The 20,102-nt window shown below is 39.1% G+C and overlaps 1 protein-coding gene across 1 annotated transcript in view; it reads left to right on the top strand.

The window, feature by feature from the left end:
- Positions 1 to 20,102, top strand: part of PCCA (propionyl CoA carboxylase, alpha polypeptide) — a 363,293-nt gene that overhangs the window by 199,303 nt on the left and 143,888 nt on the right. The window contains exons 17-18 of the mRNA XM_010831489.1: positions 4,583 to 4,693; positions 13,628 to 13,736. Of these exons, the coding sequence (XP_010829791.1) occupies positions 4,583 to 4,693; positions 13,628 to 13,736 (220 nt within the window). The remainder of the gene's footprint in view (positions 1 to 4,582; positions 4,694 to 13,627; positions 13,737 to 20,102) is intronic.

Below are 20,102 nucleotides of genomic sequence, written 5' to 3'. Positions count from 1 at the left end.
TAGAGTCTTCTCTTGTGTTGCTGGAAGAGGCTGTTTGCTATGACCAGTGCATTCTCTTGGCAAAACTCTTATTAGCCTTTGCCCTGCTTCATTCCGTATTCCAAGGCCAAATTTGCCTGTTACTCCAGGTGTTTCTTGACTTCCTAATTTTGCATTCCAGTCTCCTATAACGAAAAGGACATCTTTTTTGGGTGTTAGTTCTAAAAGGTCTTGTAGGTCTTCATAGAACCGTTCAACTTCAGCTTCTTCAGCGTTACTGGTTAGAGCATAGACTTGGATTACTGTGATATTGAATGGTTTGCCTTGGAAACGAACAGAGATGATTCTGTCGTTTTTTGAGATTGCATCCAAGTACTGCATTTTGGACTCTCTTGTTGACCATGATGGCTACTCCATTTCTTCTAAGGGATTCCTGCCCGCAGTAGTAGATATAATGGTCATTTTTCCAGTGGTCATGTATGGATGTGAGAGTTGGACTGTGAAGAAAGCTGAGCTCTGAAGAGTTGATGCTTTTGAACTGTGGTGTTGGAGAAGACTCTTGAGAGTCCCTTGGACTGCAAGGAGATACAACCAGTCCATCCTAAAGGAGATCAGTCCTGGGTGTTCATTTGAAGGACTGATGCTAAAGCTGAGACTCCAATACTTTGGCCACCTCATGTGAGAGTTGACTCCTTGGAAAAGACCCTGATGCTGGAAGGGATTGGGGGTTGGAGGAGAAGGGGATGATAGAGGATGAGATGTCTGGATGGCATCACTGACTCGATGGACATGAGTTTGGGTGAACTCTGAGAGTTGGTGATGGACAGGGAGGCCTAGCGTGCTGCGATTCATGGGGTCGCAAAGAGTCGAACACGACTGAGCAACTGAACTGAACCATTATAATTTAATGTACTAAACATTTGATGAATGATTTAGTCTCTTTGGATCACAGTTCTCTTATTTGCGTCTTCTTTTTCATGCTCATTTTCTTATTCTATCACTGGTTGCTAAAAGTTCCCCCAAAACATATAGCATAGAGTTTACTTTCATTTTGTTTCCTGTGATATCTGACTCCTACATGAGTAGTAGGTGTGGAGAAATTGCTAATAGGTATAGATTAATTTGCTTGGGACAACATTGTTAACAGTTGGTTGCAGATATGGGCAAATTTTTGGTAAAGGGCCAGAGAAGAAATATCTTAGACTTTGTGGGTCGCGTGGTCTCCATTGCAGCCACTAGGCTCTACTTTTGCAGCATGAAGACGACTCTGTATAAACACTGCTGTGTTTCAGTAAAACCTTATTTACCATCTGAACCGCAGGCCGTAGTTTCCTGATCTTGTTTATAGGATGAGCACACCCTCCGGGTAGAATTAGATGTAAGCTTAGGTTTGTGGAGCTTACATTCTTACAGAAAATGAACTAGAAGGTAGGTAGGTCAGTGCTGTTTAGCTTCTGTCTGTTGTTTATTAATTACATGTTGTCTTCTGCTCTATATTTATTCTCATATAGAAGGATAATAAAGAGCACAATAATAGTCTTGAGTGCCCTACATTGTAGTAAACATTATTTCATTGGTACCTCATGACAGTGATACTAAATAGATTTATTATTTATCACCATTTCACAAATGAGGACATTAAAACTTTGAGAGTTTAAATAGCTTACTCAGAGTGAGAGGTCAATCAGGTACTTGAACCTGAGGGATTCTTTGCCTATTTTGTAATTATTGTATAGGGAGGGATTCTCTAAGTCTTGAATAGCCAGAACAGAATCAGGCTTTCTAGGTTTGTTACGAAGCATAGTAGTACAAATTGGAACTATACATAGAATTCTACCTGGAGGGTGTGCTAATGACTGAATCATTAAAGAATTGAAAGGAATTAACAAATCTCTCTGTTTACTTCAACTCTGTAATATACTCCAGTTGCCCTTCTAGTGGACGCCTGATCTAATACCTGCTTTCCCTAATAGCTGGTTTTAAGATGCCTCTTCGCTCTACCTTTTATTCCTATTTAATATTTTTATAATATACCTCCTTCATAAACTTTGCTGTATCGTATATTCCTCCTTGTACCATTCATACCCCTGTGTAGTGGCTACCTATTTCAACTTCGCTTTGGAGTAGTCATTGTTTTGTTTTGTAGTTCAGTTGCCAAGTTGTGTCCAGCTCTTTTGAAGACCCATGGACTGCAGCCTGCCAGGCTCCTCTGTTGATGGGAGTTCCCAGGCAAGAATGCTGGAGTGAGTTGCCATTTCCTTCACTTTGAAGGAGTCATTGTGTCCTGGGCTCAGTTTTTCCTTCTTGATCATCAGCTTTTTCTTCTCCTTGTCCTCTCTCTTCCGCCTCTCGTGTCCCCACAACTCTCCTCTTCCTTCTCTACTTATTTTGAAGGATACTTGACATATAATCAACTACTCATATTTAAGGCGTTCAGTTTGGTGAGTTTTGACCTATGTAGACCTGTGAAACCATCACCATAATCAAAAGACTGAACATTTCTATCACCTCCCAAAGTTTCCTCGTGGCCTTTGCAGTCCACCCTGTCTCTGACCCTGTCCTAATGCTTCCTGTAGGTTGCATTTAGGATGCATTATTTTTGGTCTTGCTTCTTTCTTTAATTCAGCATAATAATTTGAGATTCATCCTTGTTTTGTATATGAGGGGATTCACTTCTTCTTATCAGTTCAGTTATGTCCAACCCTTTGTGACCCCCATGGACGCAGCACAACAGGCCTTCCTGTCTATCACCAACTCCCAGAGCTTTCTCAAACTCATATGTCCATCGAGTCAGTGATACCATCTAACCATCTCATCTTCTGTTGTCCCCTTCTCCTCCTGCCTTCCATCCTTCCCAGCATCAGGGTCTTTTCAAATGAGCCAGCTCTTCGCATCAGGTGGCCATAGTATTCGAGTTTCAGCTGCACCATCAGTCCTTCCAGTTAATATTCAAAACCGATTTTCTTTAGGATGGATCTCCCTGCAGTCCAAGGGACTCTCAGGAGCTTCTCCAACAACACAGTTCAAAAGCATCAATTCTTTGGTGCTCAGCTTTCTTTATAGTCCAACTCTCACATGCATACATGACTACTGGAAAAACCATAGCTTTGACTAGACGTACCTTTGTTGGCTAAGTAATGTCTCCGCGTTTTAATGTGCTGTCTAGGTTGGTCAGAGCTTTTCTTCCAAGGAGCAAATGTCTTTTCATTTCATGGCTGCAGTCACCATCTGCAGTGATTTTGGATTCTTCTTACAGGCGAGTGGAATTTCCTTGTATGGACAAACCACACTTTGTTAATTCATTCATTATTGATGGGTATTTAGACCGTTTCCAGTGTTTCACTTTGTAAATAAAGCTGTTAACATCTGTGTGTAAGTGTTTGTATAGGCATATGTTTTTATTTTAACTCGTGTAGATAGTTAGGAGTGAATTATCTAATCATATGATGAGTGTATGTTTAACTTTTAAAGAAACCTTCATACAGTCCAAAGTGGAAGTAAACCAAAATGTACCAATTTATTTCCCCACCCCCCATCACAGGTTGTGACAGTTCCACTTGTCCACATATCTATTGACACTTCATATTACATTTTAACTTTCAACCACTTAAATTGGTATTTGGGTATATTTCCATATTTTTTTTTTTACAGTGTTGAACATCTTCTTGTGCTTGCTGGCCATTTGTGTATATTTTGTGAAATGCCTGCTTATATCTTTTGCTTATTTAAACAAAAAATTGTTTTTTAATACCAAAACCACTTTGTATTGAGGTATAACCAACTAACAATGTTGTGATAGCTTCAGGTGTATAGTGAAGGGACTCAGCTATATATATACATGTATCCATTCTCCCCACTCCCATCCAGACTGGCACATAACACTGAGCAGAGTTCCATGTGCTATAGGATAGGTTTTTGTTGGTTATCCATTTTCAGTATAGCTGGTGTATGTGACCTCGCCTCTTTTCTTAAAGCCTGGTTTGTTTATCATCTTAGTGTTGTAATTGTTCTTTATATAGTCCAGTTACAAGTTCTTTATTTGAAATATGTGTTGTGAATATTTTTTCTGTCTGTATTTTGCCATTTCATTTTCTTAACTAAATCCTTTGAAGAGCAGACTTTTAAATTTTGATGGAGTATGATTTGTTGGTATATTTATTTTTATGGTTCATGGGTTTTGTGTACTATCTAAGAATCTGCTCTCTACCTCAAGATTTTTCTCCTTTATTTCCTTTTGTAAGTCTTATAGTTTTAGGTTTGTGACCCAATTTGAGTTAATTTTTATGTATCCTGTGAGTTAGGGTTGAGGTTCATCTTCTGATTTTCCCAAATGCATATCCAGTGGTTCTACCATTTATTGAAAAGACATTGATGTGTCCCCATTAAATTGACATGGCCGTCATAGGGTTCTTGAGTTTACATTTAGTGTTTTATTGCTGCCTCAAGTTCAGATATTTTGTTATCACTTGAAATCAAGGAGATAAGCAATTTTGCGTGGTTTTTGCTAGGTCATAGGACATTAATAATACAGTTATGCATATATAGGAATTATGTTTTTAACTGACTCATTGATTTTCAATTCAGTCTGTTATTTTATTTTTAGGTGTTACACATAATATCGCATTGCTTCGAGAGGTGATAATCAACTCACGCTTTATAGAAGGAGACATCAACACTAAATTTCTTTCTGATGTATATCCAGATGGCTTTAAAGGTTTGTATATATTGAAATACTTTAATGTATTAAAGTTATTATTTTTTATACTTTATTACAATGGATGCTTTCTTCTTTTCTGAAAGTAGGGCTTTTCACTTATGTTGTGCTTGATACTAATATGTTAATACCTAAGAGTATCCTAGGCTATTGACATTCATGATTTCTAGTATTCATGAGTGACTCATGAATGTGTAATAGTCTGTAATTTTGTTGAGTGAGAAATTCAGCTAGTTTGTGGAATGTTGTGTTTCTGAAAGCCAATACAGATTTGTATTCCCTGCTGATAAGAATATGTATAGGATCTCTTCTTTAATGTTAACACTGTATCTTTATGAAAATGAGCACTGAACATTTCAGACTACCAGGTGCTATTCCTATTAATGGAAATGGAGATGTCGAAGAAGATGAAGATTTTATCCTGAAAATTGAGTTTTGAGTAAAGTAATGAATGTTCTGTGAAAGTTAGCACTGCAGGGTTACCCGTGAGTATTTCCGGGGAGCAGCAGTTACTCATCGGGTGAGAGGCAGAGAAAACCCTTGAGTGAGCGTCAAAAGCATGGTTAACACAGTACTAAGACCCTGACAGCACTTACTTGGGACTTACTAGAAATGTTCAAGTGAAGGCCAGAAAGCTCTCCATATGTTTCTAATGAACTTGGGTACATATGAAGCTTAGATCTTCTCTCACAATTTTTAAGTGTGCTTCATATCCATTTAAAGTGTTTTAATATATAAAATGACTCATTCATTTTAGGAGCTGTATGTAGATTCAGGCCAGCTTCATGTAGAGATATTAAATACATTTACATAGCAATTTCTTACCAAGGAATTTATTATTGAGTGTTTGTAAGACTAACTGGGGATTACTGATTTGATTGTTCTTTCAAAACTCTAGTGTTATAGACCTTTATCATTAGTACCAAGAAAAATAAAGTGTTTTATTTCAGAACTTGAAACAAAGACCAATGAGTCATCATGTTCTTTTTCCCGAACTTTTGAATTTTTATTTTTTTAAATTTTATTTTATTTTTAAACTTTACATAATTGTATTAGTTTTGCCAAATATCAAAATGAATCTGCCACAGGTATACATGTGTTACAACCTTAACATGATTGCACTTTTCTACTTATGTGATTATTTCATTAATATCTCTTGGTTTCATGAAGTCAAATCCCACTTATGTTTTTGCTTTTTATTGTATCCATACAACTAAAGCAGACCCTAAATAAATATTTGTCAAATTAATGAAAGGAATGTTGCTCATAATGTAGGTGAGAAGGTGTCACCTTGACTATTTTGAATTAACTGTACGTGTATTCAGATTACAGATTTGTTTGGATCCTAAAGTTTTGGCTTCTTGTCCTGTCTAAAGTTTTAATTAAAAGTTGTTGTCAGTTGTGAAGTGGACTTGGATTCCCACGTGCTTTTGTGTCCGCCTGGCTTACATGAAACAGTAGGCAGGAGGAGATGACAGATCAAAATATTGTGTGTGTACATGGATATTTATGTATGCATTTACACATTTATATATGTGTTTATGCATATTTGGTGTCATATCCCATTACCATGGAGCACTTAAAATTTCTAATTGGAGTTGGTTACTCTGTGATATATATTTAGCAGCAATTGAAAATGTTCCAAATTCTCAAGAGACCTCAGAAGTTTTCTTAAAATCAAACATTGCAGTTTGTTGTAATAAGCTTAATATATTACACTTCTTTTTTGGGATGGATTAGCACAGACACTATAATTCCGATTCTTATGCATAATAGTTTTTAAATTGTGGTACGTTGTTAGAGGGCCTTAGCAGTTTTTAATTCAGCCTTCATTTTACGTATAAGGAAACCAAAGCACAGAAAGCCTGATAAAGCTAAATGATCAGTGACATAATAAAGCCGGAAATGAGAGTTTTCAACTTCTGTTTTAATAGTCATTCTGTTGTGCTAGAATTCAAATTCATAAGTCACAGACATTTTCAGAGTATGCTGTGTGTTGTCACATAGGGACTTGAGAAGTGCACACCTGTGTTTGCCGTTCTGAACGTCTGCCACTGATTGTGTTCCTTCATGTTGTTTTCATGTCAGTTCTTTCTTCTCTGAGTGGCTACTATATCTCCTCCTCCTCCTTCAGATGATTCTACCTCTTCTTCCCAATTTTTCTCCATAGGAGGTCCTAAATATATTAAACTGTATCATCTTTGATTGTTTGATATATGTGCCTGAAAGAGACAGCAGGAAGTGGCAACTGAAGTTAATCCGGGATCTTATCCATATGTTTGAGGCTGGGTCATTTTGCCCCTTTGGGATTACCCATCTGCTTCCCATCTGTCCAGCTACCCCAGATGCTGTTCATAGGCTAGTGCCTGTTTTATGACTGCATTAAAATTTTCTATTATATATGTTTATTATCCCAAGTTTATTTGTAGACTAGGACAGTGTTACTAAAGACACTCAGGCTGAACTTTGAAAAGATTGTGTCTAAAATTTAAAAATAGAATACACAGAATTTGTTCGTCACGTCAACTTATTAGATGTTGATGTTGAAAAGGTATTTTCCTTTGATTCTGAAAAGTAAATGGAAAATGGAGGAGTAGATACTTTGACTTTGAAATAAAGGGAAAATGAAGAAGAAGATACTTTAAGAAATATTTCATTTAGCCTAAAATGGCAATTTCGGACTTATTTCTCTGCTGCCTTGCTGCACTTGAACCACCAGCCCTATCAAATTATTAGATATCTTTAGATATCTAATTATTAGAATTATTATCCCTATCAAATTATTAGATATATGATTTCTATTAGAAATTATTAGAATTATCTTTCTCTTCTGAAAAGTTGCAGAATGTTTAGAAAACTTTGATTCAACCCAAGAAGTCTACCATTAAATTATACTTCTCTTTTTTTCCCTCTGAATTTAATCATGTATTTCTGTACCTTTAAAAGTGTTAAATACATGACTGAAGTGTTGCCTTTAAAAATTCAGTCATTAAAATCATTCAACAAATAATTGGTATATGCAGTAGAAGAAAATCAAAGAGAAATAGTGTATTTTCCTCATCCTTAGTGTGGTTCTATCATTAGGGAAATAGACCTGTAAAGAACTGACTACACTACAGGACAGAATAGAAGGAGCACTAAGGTGAAGATATAAGCTGAGTGTCTTAGAGCGGAGAAAAAAGAAACCAGTTGTGATCTGGGGAGTCCAGGATGGCTTCAAGGGATAGGGAGTGTAGAATGTTAAATGCTCTCTCTGAGGACTCTATTCTGCAGGTGCTGGGGCCACAATACTGCCTCAGGAGAGACTCTGCATGTATCTCTTCCTGATCCTCCTTCTTTGATGCGATGTTGGTGGTTTGAAATAAGCCTTGGAGAAGGTATTTACAGTTAGGGAATTAGCACGTGCTTTTCACTGGGGCTCTTTTCCTTCCCACATCCCAACTGGTTATTAAACTTTTGTGGGCAAACCACTGCCTACACTTTGACCTGATGATCACAAGCACACAGAGCCATCTGCATACAAAGGAAGAGGATTTCCGCAGCCAGAGAGGAAGAGCCTAGAAGAATCCCTGAGGACAGGCAGTCCTCAGTTTTAGACCTGCGGGCATCGGCTCTTTCTCTGTGACAGGGTGACTGTCTTCTCCGCCCTGGCAAAGGCTTTGAGGTTCTTCGCGGTGGAAAACAATGAGGGCTTCCTAGGTGGCACTAGTGATAAAGAATCCGTCTCCCAGTGCAGGAGACATAGAGGCATGGGTTTGATCCCTGGGTCAGGAAGATCCCCCGGAGAAGGAGATGGCAGCCCACTCCAGTGTTCTTGCCTGGAGAATCCATGGACAGAGGAGCCTGGCGGGCAACAGTCCATAGGGTTGCAAAGAGTCTGACACGACTCTGAGGGACATGCCCTGAGGGACGTCGGGCAGAGAACGTAGAGGATCAAGTGAAAGTGGACATAATGTGGTGATTCCTTCTCTCCCCAGCCCTGTTCTCCACTTGGTTCCCAGAGTGCTGGCAGCAAATAGCTACAGGCACAATAGTAGAATATCCCAGAGAAATCTTACTGCTGTTTAGTTGCTAAATCATGTCCAATTCTTTGCGATCTCATGGACCGCAGCCCGCCAGGCCCCTCTGTCCATGGAATTCTCCAGGCAAGAATACTGGAGAGGGCTGTTGTGCCTCCTCCAGGGGATCTTCTCCACCCAGAGATGGAACCCTGGACACCCAAGTGTCCCTCTTGGCAGGAGGATTCTTTACTGCTGAGCCACTAGGGAAACCCCTGAGTAATCTAACCAACCCTTAAAGGGATTACCCAAAGATTCCCCCCAAACAAAATGACCCCCAGACTACCCTACCCATGAGGCCAGGGGTTGGCCAAGCCGCAGCCCACATGTAGAGCACGCATGGCTCAGGGTCAGGACACCTGTCAGCACTTTCTCATACACACTGCCTTAAAATGGAACCCCCAGGAAAGTGTCAACCACAAACGGTTGGAAGAAAACCACTTAGGAGAACACAGATGAGGCTTCTTAAAGCTAGGTGGGCGGGTAATAGCAGGGGCTTCACAGAGGCCCTCAACGAGGTGCTGCACCAGGGGCTTGACCTACAGTAACCACTGGAGTGGAGAGCGTTGACGTATTTGAGGGCTCACGGCTTTGAAGTTATCCCCCAGAAGGTTAAGAAAGTTTGTTGCTCAGTTGTGTCTGACTCTTTGCAAACTCCTGATTGCTTACCAAAAAACAGGTGTTAGAAAGATATTTGATATATTCAGTAGCCACTTGGTAAAGAAACTCTTTCTAATAACGCATTTCTAATAAAAGTAAAAGTAAGCCAATTAAATTTGATTAAAAGGCTGCTTAATGAAAACTAATAAAAAGCATCATTTTACATGATGAAATGCTGAAATCATTTCCCTTAAAATCAAGAATGAAATGAGGTCGACTATAAAATTACTATTATTATTAAACACTGTTATAAAGGATAAAAAAGGAAAAAAGGAAGTAGTTAGTATAAATATTTTTTGAAAGAGACTTTTTTCCCCCAGGTATTATTATATTCCTAGAAAACCCAGGAGATCCTAGTTTTATTAATAAAAACTTCTAGACTTAAAAAGCGAATTTGGCAAGGTGGCTGAGTACAACAAGAAAAGTATGCCAAGTCAGTGACTTGTGTGTAAGCTAGGTTGATATGAAAATAGAAAAAAACCAAACCTTTTCATATTAACCGTAGTATCTTGTAAGACTGTAGAGAAAATGAAATGGGGAAGACATAGAACCTTTGTGAAGATAGTTGTAACTGTAAAATCTTGTCAAGGAACAAGAACAGAATCCGAACAGATGGGTAAAAAAATCAGTTATTGTTTGGGAGACTTGGCATTTTTGGGAACTGGTCTTTCTCAGATTAATACACAGATTTTATGTAGTTCCAGTTAGATTCACAAGGTTTACTACATAAATCATGTTTAAAGCTTGTATGTAATCATAGATTTCTGAGACTAGCCAAGATTATGTGAAAAATAAAGAGCAAAATTGGCTTTCATATATTAAAACATATTGCAATGCCTCTATAGGAAGTATAATGTAAAGGATAAAATATTCTTGTTTATGATAGTATCTCTGATACATTGTCTTTCTGGACCTGAATACCCCTCTTTTGACATGGCCAGAGTACCTCAAGAGTGGTCAGGACATTTATTTAATGTTTTAGGATGTCTAAGGGCTTCCCGGGTGGCTCACATAGTAAAGAATCTGCCTGCAGTGCTGGAGACCTGGGTTCGATCCCTGATTTGGGAAGATCCCGTGGAGGAGGGCATGGCAACCACTCCAGTACTTTTGCCTGGAGAATCCCCATGGAGAGGACCCTGGTGGGCTGCTGTCTGTGGGGTTGCAGAGTTGGACATGACTGAGCGACTAAGCGTGGTACAGGATGTCTAACTGCAGTCTAGATTGGTGATGTACAAGCGGAGGAGGGAATAGAATTATTCAATGTTAGATTGGAAAGGCCAGATCTATGGGTGGAAGTCACAAAGAAGCAGTCTCACTCAGTATAAGAACTGGCTAATGATTCAGAAATCCTTGTAAGAAGTCTTCATTCTCCTGTATTGGAGGAGTTCTGTGGGTCATATATAACCATCTGTCCCACACCGCAGGAGAAGAGACACCGCACTGCACTGAGGATGGAGTTGACGATCTTCGTAGTCCTTCTCTATTAAAATTACTTGAGGTTCTTTAAAAAACTGTAGAAACAGATTGAGTAGCAGAAGTCAAGAAGTTTTTAGCACTCTTATACCAAATTTATTGCATATTTATCACTGGCAAAATTTGAAAATCTGTTCTGCTATCAATAAAAGGGTTAAAGTTGTTATGCATTATATCAGTTTGCCTATGAGATGTGATGGAATTCGATTTTTACTTGGGAACCTCCTTTTTCAATATTGCCTGAGTCAGTGCAGCTGGTAATTTATTAGACCAAGTGAAACACAGGTTACTGCAGGGAAGCTAGCTTGAAAGGCAAATGGAAAAAAAACCCCAGATCTTTTCATATTAACTATAGTATCTTGTAAGACTATAGAGAAAATGTAATAGTGAAGATAGAACCTTTATGAAGACAACTGTAAAATCTTGTCAAGAAACAAAAAATGCAACCTGAACACATGGGGAAAACTCAGTTATTGTTTGGGAGATTCAGCATTTATGAGTGCTGGTCTTTCTCAGATTAGTACGCAAATTTTATATAATTCCAGTTAGATTCACGAGGCTTACTACACAAGTGATTTAAAAGCTTAAGGATACCTTGTTTTGCCTTTTTTCCCACTCTGTTGGTGGTGATATATGACGTGCAGATGTGTCTAGAGAAGAGTCTACTTTGTGAACCACTGTAATAAATGTATTTTACATCATGACTTAGGATACACACACTCTGGATAATAGTGTGAGCAAAGTGCTCTCATAAGTTTTATTGCTGGTCTGACCCACAAACTGGTTTCATGAGCTATTACTAAGTGGTTTGTATTACACAGTTTGATAAAGATGAGTCGAAAACAGCTTCTATTCAAATGAGATCAGGAGACATGTAACTTCAGCATCACTCTGGAGCTTGTTATTAATAGAAATAAAGATTGCTGGGCCCCACCTCAGGCTAACTACCAATCATGCTCCCCAGGTAGAGCATGGGAATCTGAGCTTTAATCCAGGTGATTCTGATGCACAGTGAGGTTTGAGAAGAAGGTCCTCTTCATACTCCAAAGAGCCTTTGTGGTTATATATTTGCTATGTTGTAAATTGGGCTTCCCTGGTGGCACTGGTGGTAAGGAACCGACCTGCAAATGCAGGAGATGCAAGAGACGTGGGTTTGATCCCTGGGTCAGGCAGATCCCCCTGGAGAAGGAAATGGCAACCCACTCCAGTATTCTTGCCTGGAGAATTCCATATTTTAAATTAAAACTTAGGAGCTTTAAAAATAATTATTAATTCATTTTCAAAGTAACACTAATAAATCCATTATATGTTGACATCAGAGGAATGATACCATCACACATAGTATGTCTAGGTCAGGGAACCTCCACCATATACTCCTGAGAAAACAAGAGGGGGGAACAAACAGAAATCCTAGCATTATTATGAAAATAGTTTTGACCTTGCAGACCCCCAAAGGGTTCTTGGGGACTCCCTGTCGTCCCCAGGCCATACTTTGAGAACTGCTCTTGTAGATGGTATGTTTTTGAGAAGACTAAGCCAAATTTCTGTAATCCTCACGTAGGGTAGTTTGATAGAATCAAAGTAGAATGTTTCCATCACTGCTGAAGGGTTGGGTATGATTAGGAACTTTTCAAAGCCTGTAGGAATGTGGTTTATTAAGCCATTGAGGGTTCTGATAGATCTCACATTATGGAGCTTCTAAGTTTGTCTCAAAGAGGAATGGATTATCAGGTCTTTATACTCTAATTGTGAATAGTTTTAGTCTCATTTATATTTTGAATACTTTCTTAAGACCTAATGTTGAAATTGCTTCACTTCTTTCTGATAAATTTAAATAACTACCTGATCGTTTTTTTTTCTGTTTTGAATTGTACAAATGGCATCTTAGTGCAGATGACCCAGCACTCAGATTGGCTGTGCTGCAGCATCTGTGAAGTCCATCATCTTTGTATAGCACCGTGGTAAATAAATAGTGTTAGACATTGCGGTGAGGTTACAGAGCTCACGGGGGTGTGTTAGCCCCGGCAGACCCTGGAGCAGCCGATCCTGCCTTGACTCTCACACGTCTTGAGGAATTTCTGCGCATAGAGCAGATTCCCCCATGAGCCACACTCAGCCAGACCGGGGCGTCTTCCCCCGGTTGTCAGGTGAGGCTTCTGCCCCCAGGTCCAGCTGTATGATGGTAAGAAGAGTGAATTCAAGAGGGAGAGAGAAATTGGTTGGTTGGTTGGTTGGTTGGTTAATTGGGATTCGAACCCTGACTGGGATTTTAGAGCCAAGACAGTCATGTACTTCTTTTCTTTTCATTCCTCACATTAGAAAATATGGCCCGGTCACTGTCCTTGACCAACAACACGCCTTTTCCTCACTTTTATCTTCTCTCTCCTTAGAAGTAAAATTGGGGTAGAGATTGATAAAGGGAAGCAGCTGTGAGGAGCCCTAAGGTTTTCCTAGAGATCTATGTTGATAGTTTGTTTTGTTTTGTTTTGTTTTTGGTAATTGTTCTGTTCTGTGCATCTGTTTAACATCTTCTTTCCCAAATTAGACTATAAGCTTGTGGTGAGCAGGGGTTGTTGTTTTATTTAAATAATCTTGCTCCCTCCTTTCCCCTGGCACAACCTAGTCCCTGGTACCATACTAGCTCCATAATAGACGTTTGATAAAATGCTTGTTTGAATGACTAATAGTTCTGTAATATAGAAGGAAAGATGTTAACATTATGTACGTGATTGATTTCCCTCAGGACACCAGTTAACAGAGACTGAGAGAAACCAGTTCCTGGCAGTAGCGTCATCCTTGTTTGTGGCATCCCAGTTAAGAGCACAGCATTTTCAAGACCATGAAAGTTCAAGGTATGTGAAACCATTTAAAACAGAATAAATGAGCAGAGAAACTTGGGCAACATTGAGGAAGGCACTCTGAAATCTTATAGGAAATCCGTTCAAATAGTTTGTATTTATTACTTCTGTTTTCTTACTCTGTTAATTTTGAAAAATGTATTGAGAAGGGGGATAGTACTAAAACATAGGAAATAATCTGAACAGTTAAAAGTATGTGTATAAGAAACAAGAAAGAATTAACAGCAGATTGAGTTAGTTATTTGTGAACCCTAAGTGTACCTTTTTGCTTCCTAATAATCTAATAAGCAAAAGGGAAAACCTGCTTTATACCAGGGCAAATAAAACAAAATCATTGTGCCATTCATGCTTCTGAGTGACAGGATTATTTATTATGAATGTCTGTGTACCTCCTAGAGTAATCCTGCATTATTAGCAAGTACTATCCATTACTTGTTGGAGTGAAATGGGTAGTAAAATTGTGTTATATCAGCTCCTTTTCTTTTTGCTTTTCCTCAAGAGGAAGGGGCTTCCCTGGTAGCTCAGTTGGTAAAGAAGCCGCCTCTGATGCAGGAGACCCTGGTTCGATTCTTGGGTCAGGAAGATGTGCTGGAGAAGGGATAGGATACCCACTCCAGTACTCTTGGGCTTCCCTTGTGGATCAGCTGGTAAAGAATCCACCTGTAATGCGGGAGACCTGGGTTTGATCCCTAGGTTGGGAAGATCCCCTGGAGAAGGGAGAGGCTACCAAATCCAGTATTTTGGCCTGGAGAATTCCATGAAATGTATATAGTCCATGGGACCGCAAAGAGTTGGACACGACTGAGCAGCTTCACTTTCATTTTCAAGAGGAAGGATAATGATTAAAATAAAAGAAAAAAGATCACAGGTGACCGAGCAGGTCTGAAGGGCACAGATCAGAAATTAAGGTTACCCCTGAAGAATTAGGTAGAAGGAAAACAAAATTGGGCTTACGGTGTATATTTATGGCTAATGTTGTTTTAGTGAGAAAACATTTTTTTTTGTTATTTTTTTATTCAAGTTTAGTCGATTTACAATGTTGTGATAATTTCTGTGGTACAACAGAGTGATTTAGTTATACATATTACACACATATACATATATATCATTCTTTTTAACTGTTCTTTTCCATTATAGAATATTGAATATATTTCCATGTGCTATACAGTAGGACCTTGTTTATCCATCCTGTGTATAAAAGCTGACACCTGCTAACCTACCCCCAGCCTCCCACTCCTTCCCTCCCTCAGTCCCTTCCCCCTTGGCAACCACAAGTCTGTACTCTGTGTTTGAGTCTGTTTCTGTCTCATTAGATAGGTTCATATATAAGTGATATTATATGGTATTTGTGTTTCTCATTCTGGTTTATTTAGGATAATCTCTAGTTGCATTTATGTTGCTGCAGATGGCATTATTTCATTCTTTTCTATGACTGAGTAATAGTCCAGTGTGTGTGTGTGTCTGTGTGTGTCTGTGTGTGCACGCGTGTGTCTGTGTGTGTGTGCGTGTATCTGTGTGTGTGTGTGTGTCTGTGTGTGTGTGTGTATGCACCACATCTTGATCCATTCATCTGTCCATGGACATTTAGGTTGCTTCCACATGCTGTTGATTGTGAACAGTGTTACTGTGAACTCAGGGGTGCATGTATCTTTTTGAATTATAGTTTTGTCTGGATATATGCCAGGAGTGGGATTGCTGGATCACATGGTAGTTCTATTTTTAGTTCTTTCTGGAACTTCCATACTGTTTTCCATGTAGCTGTACCAACTTACACATTCCCAACAAGAATGTGGAAGGGTTATGTTTTCATCACTTACTTTTCAGCATTTGTCATTTATAGATTTTTTTTAATGATGGCCATTCTGACCTGAGTGAGGTGTGGTACCTGATTGTAGTTGATTTGCATTGATTTGCATTTTTCTAATATCAAGTGGAGAGTGGGTAAATAAATGTGGTACGTCTTTATGATGGAATACTACTTAGCAATAAAAAGAAATGTGGTATTGATACATGAATCTACATGCATAACCCTAAAAAGAAAATTATGCTAAGAGAAAGAAACCAGTTAAAGAAGACTATACAATGTATAATTTCCTTTATTGGAAATTTATAGAAAGAACAGAAGTATAAAAGACAGAATAAAGGTCAGGTGATTGCCTGGGTGCAGGTGTTAACATCAGAGAATTACACCCTTATACAGTCTAGGTCCGAAACTATAAACCAATAATTATTTTAAATGCGTTAGTCTCTTAAATTATATAGAAAACAAAGCATGGAATTGCAAAACAAAGATAAAATGATAGTAGCTTTCACTCTAGTAATTTTTCTTTCCACTCTAGTAATTTTTAAATGATATTGTTTAGCCGATTCTTCGTGTTCGACTCTCTGTGACCCATTGGACTGCAACATGCCAGGCTTCCCTGTCTTTCACATCTCACAGAGCTTGCTCAAACTCAAGTCTATTTACTGAGTCGGTGATGCCATCCAACCATCTTGTCCTCTGTCGTCCCCTTCTCCTTCTGCCTTCTATCTTTCCCATCATCAGGGTCTTTTCTGAGTTGGCTTATTGGAAAAGTTAAAATGATATTAGCTTTCACTCTAATAATTTTTAAATGTATTAGGCCCTTAAATCATGTAGAGAACAAAAAAGTGAAGTTACAAGCATTGTTGCAATAATACTAGCTCTTAGGATTGTCCATATATTTCCCTTTACTGAGATGTTTATCTCTTCACGTGGCTTCTTGGTACTGTCTAGTGTCTCCATTCCACTCTGCTGGACTTCTGTTAGCATTTTTTTTTGCAGGGCATGTCTAGTTGTCATAGACTCCCTCAGCTTTTGTTTTATCTGGGAAGATATGAACTGCTCCCTCACCTTTGAAGGATATTTTTCCTGGATGTAGGATTCTGGTTGACAAATTTTTTTTTTTTCTTTTAGCACTTTGAATATATCAGCCCAATCTCTTTGGCCTCCAGAGTTTCTGATGAGAAATCTGCTGATAATCTTATTTTCACTTGAAGATTCGTCCCTCTCTTTCAAGATTTTGTTGTCAGCGCTTAAAAGTTTGACTTGGGTCTTTGAGTTCATCTTTGGAGTTTGTTGAGCTTTTTGAATGTGTATGTTCATGTCTGTCATCAAGGTTGGGGTGTTTTCGGTCACTGTTTTTTAGATATTCTCTTTGCCCCTTTCTCTCCTTCCGGGACTCTCACGATGTGTATGTTGGTCTACTTGGTGGTGTCTGCACAGGACCCGTAGGTTCTGTTCACTTTTCTTAAACCATCTTTTTTCTTTCTATTCTTCAGACTTGATAATTCTATTGTCCTATCTTCATATTGACTGGTTTTTTTCCTTTTGACTGCTCAGATCCACCTTTGAATTACCCGAGTGAGTTTTTCATTTCAATTATTGTAATTTTCAGCTCCAGAATTTCTTTTTCATTTCTTTTTAGGTTTTCTGTCTTTTTATTGATATTTTTATTTTGCTTACACATTGTTTTCTTGACTTTTTCCTCCTTTAGTTCATTTAGCATCTTTAAGACAGTTGTTTTAAAGTCTTTTTCTATTATATCTGCCATTAGGTCTTTTTCAGGGATAAATCTGTTGATCTTTTTTTCCGCTTTGAGTTGGCCATACTTGCCTGTTTATTTGTATGACTTCCGATTTTTGGGTTGAGCATTGAACATTTTAATCTAATTTAATAATGTGATGACTTTGAAAATCAGATTCTTCTTCTTCCCCAAGGTTTAGTGGTTTTCATTATTGTCTTTGTCATTTTGCTGTTTTGATGGTTGCAGACTGTCTCTGTGCCAAGGATCAGGCCGAGATGTAAACTTAAGTTCTTCTGAGGTCCTTTCTTAGACTTTCCCTGGGCATGTGCAGTCACTTGCCAGTTTTCCTTGTATATGCAGTTGTTTTAGAACATTTTAGCCTTTAAGGCCTAGCTCTTGAAAAGGGGAAAAAAGAAAAAAATGAAGGGGGGTGGCGGTTAGGGATACACTGTACCTTTAAATCTCCTGGAAGTCATTCCAGCCAGAGGAGGAGGAGTTTGCAGCAATGCTGGAGGTACAGTAACAATGGCTGCCCGCTTCTCTGTCTGCTCCTCTGTGGTCAGAAGCAGCAGTTACCAGTTCAGAGCTCAGATCCTCAATATTTCAAGGATAGGGTCCGTTTTTGCCCACCCGGGCTTCCATAAGCTGTGTGCAAGCTACTCCAGTGAACACACCCACAGTTGCATGCCAGGCAGCTTGAGGGTAGGAGGATGGGGAGCTGCTGCTGTACTAAAGCTGAAGTTGACCAGAAGTTATCACGATTTACCACCTGAGCCACCTTCTGAAAGTTACAAAGTGGGGAACTCTCAGTTCTGTTAGACAGATTCTGCCAGTGTGATTGTTGTCTAGGTGGGGAGATAGACTCTTGGTGCTTTCTACCTGTTCTGTCATCTTCCTAGATTCCTCCTGTTATATTGCTATTGAATTCACTACCCTTTGGACTTCCCTGGTGGCTCAGATGGTAAAGAATCTGCCTGTAATGCAAGAGATCCAGGTTCGATCCCTGGGTCAGAAAGATCCCCTGGAGGAGGGCATGGCAAACCACTCCAGTATTCTTGGCTGGAGAATCCCATGGACAAAAGAGCCTGGTGCAGTACAGTCCATAGGGTCTCAAAGAGTTAGACATGACTGAGTGAGTAACTCTCCCATTACCCTTTAGAAGTTGGAAAAAAAATTATGTTTATGAAATATGTAAGCCAAAATTTTGGTTATGTAGATAATTGTGGACATACTATCGAAATAACATTATTTTTGCTGAGTTTCTATTGCACTTACCATTTATTAAACAGACCCATTTATTGTAAAGTTGCTACCACCCTAGCAGCAAAGACCTATAACATTTATACCAGTCTTTTAGACAAAGCATAATCTTGTTTAGGCAAAGTGAATTGAAACTGTGTTGGCTTATTTGCTGAAGAGGTCCCTGACACCAGAGTTGATGTAAGCTGGTTGCCTCTTCCCATTTTGGCTTCACAGTCGTGTTTTCACTATGTTTTCACTTCACATTCACTATGGCCTGGGGAATGGAGACCGGAGCTGGCCTCCAGGTGTGGCTGTGTGTGGCTCCGTCACGGAACTGTTTTGCCTCCAAACCCAGTAGCCTGCAGCACTTCCTTTGTTCTGCTTGTTTTGGCTGCTGATCTTATTTTCCTAGTTTCTCCATGGATGGTATTCTTTCATCATTTATGACCTGGAAAAAAATTTAATAATATGTGCCCCTACTATTTGGATAGTAAAAAGATATTGCATTTTAGCAAGAGAGTAAAGTTAATGTCAGAGACATATAACAGTTTTGCTTTGTCTAATAAGGCAAATTAAGCTTTTGCATAAATACTTACTGTCTTAATATGGAATTATTTTGCTTTGTAATCCTTCTTTTCCTAAACACTTTTCTTGACAGAAGTGAATCATTAAAAGTTGGGTTGAACAATCGCTTCATGTTATTCGAAGATGAAATGATCTTGTTGGCATTGTGGTTTAGTATAGTACTTGGTTTCACTATCTGCTAATGATTGGAGGAGAAACTAGTACAGAAAATAGTTTCCTTCAGGAGTCTTTCATTTAGTTTGGTCAGAAGGCCTGTTTTCCTTGTCATCAGTCGCTCAGTCGCGTCTGACTCTTTGTGATCCCAGTGCACGGCAGCACCCCAGGCTTTCCTGTCCTTCACGGTCTCCCAGAGTTTGCTCAAACTCATGTCCATTGAGTCGGTAAGATTCAGATGTTGTCCACAGGGCAGAATTCCGCTTTCTGCACTTTGACACTCCTCTCACTTTACACTGGTTCAGGTCCAGCTCCACTTTTTACGTGATTTCAAAAGGAGCAGTCATAGAACCTCCTGAATCACTGGGATGCTTTTGGATTTAAGTAACAAAGCCTGATTCAAACAGACACATCTCACGTTGAGCAGGAGGCTCTGAGAGTGGAAAGGACAAGGCTCAGCATGCACATCTGCTGGCGCTGCTTCTTTGTAGTTCCTTAGCCCTGCTTCTGATAGAGTGCCTGATGAACTATGGAATGAGGTTCGTGACATTGTACAGGAGACAGGGATCAAGACCATTCCCATAGAAAAGAAATGCAAAAAGGCAAAATGGCTGTCTGGGGAGGCCCTACAAATAGCTGTGAAAAGAAGAGAAGCGAAAAGCAAAGGAGAAAAGGAAAGATAGAAACATCTGAATGCAGAGTTCCAAAGAATAGCAAGAAGAGATAAGAAAGCCTTCTTCAGTGATCAATGCAAAGAAATAGATGAAAACAACAGAATGGGAAAGACTTGGGATCTCTTCAAGAAAATCAGAGATACCAAAGGAACATTTCATAC

Source organism: Bison bison, unplaced genomic scaffold (assembly GCF_000754665.1).
Source record: "Bison bison bison isolate TAMUID 2011002044 unplaced genomic scaffold, Bison_UMD1.0 scf7180017864527, whole genome shotgun sequence".
NCBI lineage: Eukaryota > Metazoa > Chordata > Mammalia > Artiodactyla > Bovidae > Bison > Bison bison.
This window is presented reverse-complemented; position numbering and strand designations above follow the sequence as displayed.